An 8,564-nucleotide genomic window follows, 5' to 3' on the forward strand; every position below is an offset into this window, starting at 1 on the left:
GGTGTGCTCTGTATACCACCTTCAGCTGTATCAGCCCCAACCTCGCGCACGAGGTGGAGGCATTCACTCTCCGGAGCACCTCACACCAGAACCTCTCCTCCATATCCTCTCCCAACTCTTCCTCCCACTTTGCTTTGATCCCTTCCAGTGGTGCCTTCTCCTCTTCCAAAATAGCTACGTAGACCGCTGACATTACCCCCTTCTCCAGTCCCCCTGTCGTCAGCACCGCCTCCAGCAATTTGGAGGCCGGCTCCTCTGGGAAGTTCTGTATCTCCTTTCTGGCAAAATCTCGAATCTGCATGTATCTAAACATTTCCCCCTGCTCCAGCCCATACTTCGCTTCCAGCTCCCTCAATCCTGCAAACGGGCCTCTAAGAAACAAATCTTTCAGTGTCTTAATCCCCTTCTCCTCCCATTTCCGAAAATTGTCACGTGTTTGTCTTCTGAGGAGGTTGGTACATTGGCGAGACCATGCCATCTGGCCTGCGAAATCCTACCAACTGTCCTGGCTTGACACAATTCACACCTCTTTAACCTGGGGTTACCCTATCTCTGGATCTGTAAAGATTTAATCACCTGCTAATGCTCGCATTCTAAGTATCGTCTTGCATCTTTGACTTTGTCTATATAATATATATTTCTGGAACCTACCTCTTCATTCACCTGAGGAAGGAGCAGCGCTCCGAAAGCTAGTGATTTGAAACAAACCTGGTGGACTTTAACCTGATTGCCTAGTGCTGTCAATAAAGTTTAATTGTATCCTGGCAGCGCGGTGGCTGCTGGGTGTCCCTGATTGCCGAGTGCTGTCAATAAAGTTTAATTGTATCCTGGCAGCGCGGTGCCTGCTAGGTGTCCCTGATTGCCCAGTGCTGTCAATAAAGTGTAATTGTATCCTGGCAGCGCGGTGCCTGCTGGGTAGGTCAGTGCCTGGAGGTCACCCCTCCCCCTGCCCGCTGCCATTGCTCCATGTGCCGGGAGCCGGGCGCTGTTGGCCGGGGAGATGCTGGCGGCGCTGGGGAGAGGGGTCGGGCCCGCCCGGGGCCTGCTCAGGTATCTGTCTCCGCCCGGGCCGCGTGCTGATGCAGATTGGCCGAGTCAGGAGCCTGGGGCCCGGGTGTGGACCAGACCCCCTCCCCCGGGGCAGCTGCCCTGACTCTGCCTCAGCTTCTGTTCCCGGCTTGTGGCCCGAGTACCCCCCCCCCCCACCCCCACCCAGGCTCAGAGCTGGGTGCGCCCCGGAGGGTGCCGCCCCGGAGGGTGCTGCCCCGGAGGGTGCTGCCCCGGAGGGTGCTGCCGGAATCCAGAGGGTGCTGCCCCGGAGGGTGCTGCCGGAATCCAGAGGGTGCTGCCCCGGAGGGTGCTGCCCCGGAGGGTGCTGCCGGAATCCAGAGGGTGCTGCCCCGGAGGGTGCTGCTGGAATCCGGAGGGTGCTGCCCCGGAGGGTGCTGCCGGAATCCAGAGGGTGCTGCCCTGGTGGGTGCTGCTGGAATCCGGAGGGTGCTGCCCCGGAGGGTGCTGCCGGAATCTGGAGGGTGCTGCCCTGGTGGGTGCTGCTGGAATCCGGAGGGTGCTGCCCCGGAGGGTGCTGCCGGAATCCAGAGGGTGCTGCCCTGGTGGGTGCTGCTGGAATCTGGAGGGTGCTGCTGGAATCCGGAGGGTGCTGCCCCGGAGGGTGCTGCCGGAATCTGGAGGGTGCTGCCCCGGAGGGTGCTGCCGGAATCCAGAGGGTGCTGCCCCGGAGGGTGCTGCCGGAATCTGGAGGGTGCTGCCGGAATCCGGAGGGTGCTGCCGGAATCTGGAGGGTGCTGCCCCGGAGGGTGCTGCCGGAATCTGGAGGGTGCTGCCGGAATCTGGAGGGTGCTGCCGGAATCTGGAGGGTGCTGCCGGAATCCGGAGGGTGCTGCCGGAATCCGGAGGGTGCTGCCCCGGAGGGTGCTGCCCTGGAAGGTGCCGCTTCAGAGGGTGCTGCCCTGGAGGGTGCTGCCGGAATCCGGAGGGTGCTGCCCTGGTGGGTGCTGCCGGAATCCAGAGGGTGCTGCCCCGGAGGGTGCTGCCGGAATCCGGAGGGTGCTGCCGGAATCCGGAGGGTGCTGCCGGAATCCGGAGGGTGCTGCCGGAATCCGGAGGGTGCTGCCCCGGAGGGTGCTGCCGGAATCCGGAGGGTGCTGCCCCGGAGGGTGCTGCCGGTATCTGGAGGGTGCTGCCGGAATCCGGAGGGTGCTGCCCCGGTGGGTGCTGCCCTGGAAGGTGCTGCCCCGGAGGGTGCTGCCGGAATCTGGAGGGTGCTGCCGGAATCCGGAGGGTGCTGCCCTGGTGGGTGCTGCCGGAATCCAGAGGGTGCTGCCCCGGAGGGTGCTGCCGGAATCCGGAGGGTGCTGCCGGAATCCGGAGGGTGCTGCCGGAATCCGGAGGGTGCTGCCCCGGAGGGTGCTGCTGGAATCCGGAGGGTGCTGCCCCGGAGGGTGCTGCTGGAATCCGGAGGGTGCTGCCCCGGAGGGTGCTGCTGGAATCTGGAGGGTGCTGCCCCGGAGGGTGCTGCCGGAATCCGGAGGGTGCTGCCCCGGAGGGTGCTGCTGGAATCCGGAGGGTGCTGCCGGAATCCGGAGGGTGCTGCCCCGGAGGGTGCTGCCCTGGAGGGTGCCTGTCCCGGTGCCTAGTGGGTGCCTGTCCCGGTGAACGGGAGGTGCCTGTCCCGGTGCTGGGGGGGGGGGGGGGGGGGTGCGGGGGGCAGTGCCTGTCCCGGGTCCGGTGGGTGGGCCGCAGTGCATGGGGGGGTGCCTGTCTTTTTGATCTGCTTTCTGCGCAGCTTTCTTGCTGCCTCTTGGGCAGGGTGCTGTGCCCGTGTGCTCCAGTCGCCCGGGGTGAGGACGGTGGCTGTGTCCCAGTAACGGAGGGGCATCACCACCCGCGCTTGGTCTGTTCCAGCACGGTTCATGGGAATGGTGATCTGCAGGTTAGAAGCATTTGAAACACTTGAAATGGCGCAGCAAATAAGGCTACAGACAAAGTGCTGGCAAATGGGATTAGACTAGATAGGTGCTTGATCGCCAGTGCAGACATGAAGAGCTGAAGGCCCTCTTTTTGTGCTGTGTGATGCTATGACTGGAGAAGCTACCCCGTTACACCAGCCCCATCATCCCTGTCTCACTGACCTGCGTTGGTTAAGCATTTTCTCGACTTTAAAATTCTCATCCTTGTTTTCAAATCCACCCCCACCCCTCGTGACCTTGCACTCCCTGTCTCTGCAATCTTCCAGCCCTAATCCGTAGTCCCTCCACCTCTTGATTTTAAACCCCCCTCTAGATTTTAAACCCCCCTCTATTAGAGCCTGTGAGTTCGGTTGCCTCTCAGGATGAGATGTGCAGACTCCAAACTGGGAAGTAAAGGCAGAGGAAATTAAAATCATGTGCAGGAAACAAAATAATGGTGGGATTAAGGCAGAGAGATGAGGGACAAAAAGGAAAAAGTAAATTAATAGTTTTACTTTTCATGTCTCTGAAAAGTCATCTTTTGAGAGAATGGTGTTCCACACTTGTAAAGTCAATTTTCTGGACCAGAGGGGTTGTGCAGTAATTATCACATCAATAAATTATTAACATCTGATTTCCTCTGAATTGTACCAGCCTTTACTCTTTCAGTCAGTTTAGGTGTTGAACTAGTCATTAAATAATCGCAGGTACTCGCAAATACTCGACCATTGCAATAATTTCAGTGCCAGCTATGTTGGTGGAGCAGGTAGCTCTTGACTGCAACCGCTGGATTAATTGTGTTTTATCTGATGCTGCAAGTTGCTGTCTGATTTACTTTGCAATAGCAGCAAACGCTGAAAGCCTCACCATTATTACACACAATCGGAGTTGATGCCTCTTCAGAAGTGGTGTCCCTATTGGGAACAACCAGTTCCAGAGGAATCGCATAACGTTTTATCCTGTCTGCCGGTGACTTCTGTTGATCTTTCCGTTTCTATTCAATCTTTTCGCAGGCGCGAGCTACAAACGTTTTGTGCCTGGCGGGCCTTGAGGGCCAGCGCCTGCAATCGCTGTGACGCCCTGGTAACACCGCCCCTCGACACTGCCCCCAAGGATTACTCCCCAAAGATAAAACAACTGGTGCAGGAAATAGCGAGCCTAACACTTCTCGAAATCGCCGACTTAAATGAACTGCTTAAGGTACGTCATAGAATGGCCCCCATTTGCTGAGGGATCCGTTAGAGCCGCCTAGCAGGTTGACATAGCTCTCTGAACACGACAGGGTACAAATTAAGATGTGACCACGACTGCTGCCTCACGGCGCTGAGGACCCGGGTTCGATCCCGGCCCCGAGTCACTGTCCGTGTGGAGTTTGCACATTCTCCCCGTGTCTGTGTGGGTCTCGCCCCCACAACCCAAAAAGATGTGCAGGGTAGGTGAATTGGCCACGTTAAATTGCTCCTTAATTGGGGAAAAAAAGAATTGGGTACTCTAAATTTATATAAAACATGATGTAAATCAGTGAGGTCAGCAGCCCCAATACCAGTCCCAACCCTGAGGACAATGTCTCGGTGCCGGATCTCAGTCTCTTGGGTCAGAAGATGTTGTGTTTGTTGCACTCCCAAGGGACTTTAGGCAGGTGAGATCGGCTGTCTCCAGTGCAGCGCTGTGGGAGTTGCTGCATTGTCGGAAATGCCACCTTTCGAACCAGATGTTAAACTGAGGCCTTCTGGACGAATGGAGCTCATGGTCTGAAGGTGTTAACAGCAGGCCGAGGACAGAAACGTGAGAACGAGAGCAAGATGGTGAATGCGGATGGCAAGTGAGCAGAATGTGCAATCGGCTGTGTGGTACTTATTGTATATCACAATACCAGTTAATACTCTTTGTCTTCACAGAAAACGCTGAAAATTCAGGATATTGGAATGATGCCGATGGCTGGAGCGATGGCAGCTGCTCAGACGGTTTTCCAGGTAACTAACACTAGAGGTAAACCCCTCACTGCTGTTCTGACCAGTTTCTACTCTTCGTAAACGCGAGCTTGTCCAAAACTCTGCTGCCTGTGTTTTAACTTACTCCAAATTCTAGTCTCTCTCTCCTCTATCTCTCCCCTCCGCCCCGCCGTGCTTTCCAATCTATAATGGCTCTCGATCTGTCAATTATTTTTTATTTATAAATTTAGACTACCCAATTCTTTTTTCCAATTTAGCGTGGCCAATCCACCTACCCTGCACATCTCTTTTGGGGTTTTGTGGGGGTGAATCCCACGCAAACACGGGGAGAATGTGCAAACTCCACACGGACACGAGATCGAACCCGGGTCCTCGGCGCCGTGAGGCAGCAGTGCTGACCACTGCGCCACCGTGCTGCCCCCAGTCCGTCGATTGGAAATTTCAAATCCCTCCATGCCCCTCCACTTCCCATCTGTAACCTCCTCCAGCCCTCCGAAATAAGGACATTAGTGAACCACATGGGTCGTTTACACCAATCAACAATGGTCATCGTTAGCCTTGTAATTGAATTCAGGTTTCACCATTTGCTGTGGTGGAATCTGAACCCAGGTCCCCAGAGCTGTTTTGTTTCTGAGGTGACAGTTTTCCCAATTTCTGGATGATATGAGTCCCTGAGTTTAAAGCTGGTGTGGACGTAGAATCCCTACAGCGCAGAAGGAAGCCATTCGGCCCATCGAGCCTCCAAAAGAGCACCCAACCGAGGCCCACTCCCCCACCCTATCCCCGTAACCCCACCTAGCCGTTGGACATTAAGGGGCCTAACCTGCACATCTTTGGACTTGTGGGAGGAAACCGGAGCACCCGGAGGAAACCCACGCAGACACTGGGAGAGCGCGCAGACCGTCCGCACGGACAGTGACCCAGCAGGGAATCGAACCTGGGACCCTGGCACTGTGAGCAGCCGTGCTAACCACCGTGCCAGTACACTTGAGTATTTCAGGATTGCACTTGAGGTTGTGAAGAAGAATCCTATTGGATTTGAAACGTTAACTCTGTTACTGTCGCCGCAGAAGCTGCTGAGTTGCTGCAGCGTTTCCTGTTTCTATTTCAGATTTGCAGTAGTTTTGTTTCTGTTTGAGGGTTGTTACATGTCCTGCTCCCGTCTGATTTCCCTGCTGTTTTCTCTGGTCCTGTTTCCCGAGCAGGCAGAAGATGAGGAGGCCCCAGTAAAGAAGGAGAAAACTCATTTCACCGTGAAACTGACGGAATTCAAGGCGGCTGAGAAAGTGAAACTCATTAAAGAAGTGAAGAACTGCATTTCTGGCATCAACCTTGTGCAGGTGAGGCTATTGTTGTCCGCCTGATTCTTATCACTGAATTTAAAGTTGACTTTTCGATCCGTTTCTGTCTTTTTCTGATAGTTTCTCCGCTTCTCGACTTGGGGAGTTTGGACGGGGCGACCTTCGCCTCAGCCTGTGATGATCTTGTGCTGATTGTTGCACAAGCGGGCGAGTGGGGTCGGGCCCACTGCTGCGATCACTTGTAGAGTCGAGGAGTAAGGGCGTCGGGAGGGGAGGTGGATTTGAGGTGGGGGGGTGGTCCTATTGAACGGTTCGTGGGTCACAGCGGGCTGGGTGGCCCGTCCCTGCTCCCGTTTGTTAGAATGTAGCATTTTGTTGCTGCTGCCCATCCATCAGGTCCCGGTGGTAACGTCGCTAATAGTCCAGAGACCCAGACTCGCGCTCTGGGGGCGTGGGTTCAAATCCCACCGCTGGTGGAATTCAAAACTGGAACATAAAGCTAGCCTCGTTAGGGCGGCACGTGGCGCAGTGGTTAGCACTGGGACTGCGGCGCTGAGGACCCGGGTTCGAATCCCGGCCCTGGGCCACTGTCCGTGTGGACAGTGCACATTCTCCCCGTGTCTGGACTCGTTAATGGTGATCGTGAAACTACCATCGATTGTTGTAAAGTTCCACCTGGTTCATTAATGCCCTTCAGGGAGGGAAATCTGCCCTCCTTACCCGGTGTGGCCTACAGGTGGCTCTAGGCCCGCTGTAATGTGGTTGACTCTTAATCACCCTCCGAAATGGCCCAGCAAGCCTCTCGGTTCAAGGAGGGATGGGAAAAGTGTCTGGCCCAGCCAGTGACCCCACATGCCAATAAAGAAAGGAATAGAAAAATCGGGCCTGTTATTGCAGTGAGGCTTATCCGCCTCCTCCAATACTAAAGGCCCTTTCTACCATTTAATTGCATTAGTTACTGCATTACAAGAGATATGTTGTTGAGAGTTTCCAGTGTAGGAAGATTCTAACAAGAAGAACTCTTTTTGTTGAGGTGTGTTCGAGTGCCTCAGTCATTCTTTATCTGTGTGCCCAAATGGTCAACTCTCACTTGCTGTTTGACTGTGGGAGGCAACGCAGCAAGGAGCTTTCCCTCGAATAACCTCTGCACTTGCAGTTGTCCCTGGAGTGTTTACGATGGGGCCTTTTCCCACCCTACTCTCTGCAGACCTCAAGAGGTCGGGCGATATAATCCTCTTTCCCCCTCCACCCTCTCCCTCCCCTTACTGCCAATCCCTCCTGAGAGCCGTCAACGCCGCACGGAGTGCTGTTGGAGCCTGGGCGTCCTGGCCTGTAGTGCCGCGTGCCACTGGGCTGGGAGGATTCCCGTGGCAGGGGGGGGTGACTTTTTGGGGCTAATGTTGTTGTGCTTGTTTGTTCCATAGGCGAAAAAGCTGGTGGAATCCCTTCCTCAAGAGGTAAAAGCCAACGTCTCGAAGGAAGAGGCAGAGAAACTGAAGTCGGCCCTTGAGGCAGCGGGAGGAACAGTTCAGCTGGAATAATTTTCTTATTCCAGCCAATCCTTGGGCTGGAGGATACCGTGGAGACCAATTCTTAGGCCTTCCTCAGCCCAGTGTGCGGTTTGATGCCTTGCAGCTGCCATACTGTGCGATACTGTGTCATGGGACTTATAATATCAATGGAGAGTGTAGTTTGACCAAGATATGTTTTTGTTTTGTATGTATGTCTGCATATTATGATTTTATACCACTTCTGAAGTGCTGGCGGGTGTAGCCGACTGTCAAATAGGAATAATGGAGATACTGTAAATGCTCAGCCTATACAGCAACCGTACTAGCAGTCAGCTGAATTTCTGAGTGCGTCGGTTATCATTGTCATCCAACATTAAATGAGGGGAGAACACCCTTTTTAACACTGCGGAGATGAACGTTTTTGACCTGCCACCCAGTGAGCACTTGTCCCCAGCCACCTGGTACCTTGTGCTAACTCACCTGCGGATGGAGCCGGAGCAGCAGCATCGGGCTGGAGAAGCAGCAGGTTTCGGACCATGGACCTGCTTGTGCCGGTGTGAAACTAATAGATCATCTTTCCCAATGCTGACCACCTTCTTCCCGGTCATTAAGGCCCCGGGAATAACGACGAGTGATGAGGTTTAGCAGCGGAGGTGGTCAGATTGTCAGAGCTCTCCCTAGTGTGTTTACAACACAAAGTTCAGACCATCTGAATCGCATTGACGATTGCCCATTTTAAATAAAAGACGATTCCAAGGTATTAATAACAGTAGCCGTGTGCACTGGGAAGGTTATGTATTAACATCCGGTGATGTGCCCCGAGCAGTCCAG

At 54.8% G+C, this 8,564-nt stretch overlaps 1 protein-coding gene across 1 annotated transcript; it reads left to right on the forward strand.

Annotated features, from left to right (window-relative positions):
- The first annotated feature begins 888 nt into the window (after window positions 1-888).
- Window positions 889-8,139, forward strand: mrpl12 (mitochondrial ribosomal protein L12). Its single transcript, XM_072483669.1, has 5 exons — window positions 889-1,050; window positions 3,983-4,169; window positions 4,868-4,942; window positions 6,127-6,261; window positions 7,647-8,139. The coding sequence occupies exons 1-5, from the start codon at window positions 1,001-1,003 to the stop codon at window positions 7,761-7,763; spliced, it is 564 nt and encodes a 187-aa protein (XP_072339770.1). The 5' UTR covers window positions 889-1,000; the 3' UTR covers window positions 7,764-8,139.
- Window positions 8,140-8,564: the final 425 nt, after the last annotated feature.

This window comes from Scyliorhinus torazame, chromosome 18 (genome assembly GCF_047496885.1).
Source record: "Scyliorhinus torazame isolate Kashiwa2021f chromosome 18, sScyTor2.1, whole genome shotgun sequence".
In the NCBI taxonomy this organism is placed as follows: Eukaryota; Metazoa; Chordata; class Chondrichthyes; order Carcharhiniformes; family Scyliorhinidae; genus Scyliorhinus; species Scyliorhinus torazame.

Coding starts and splice junctions, on each gene's coding strand:
- mrpl12 (XM_072483669.1), top strand. CDS start 1,001: ATGCTGGCGGCGCTGGGGAGAGGGGTCGGGCCCGCCCGGGGCCTGCTC. Junction 1,051..3,982: donor CCCGCCCGGGGCCTGCTCAG/GTATCTGTCTCC, acceptor ATCTTTTCGCAG/GCGCGAGCTACAAACGTTTT. Junction 6,262..7,646: donor CTGGCATCAACCTTGTGCAG/GTGAGGCTATTG, acceptor TTTGTTCCATAG/GCGAAAAAGCTGGTGGAATC.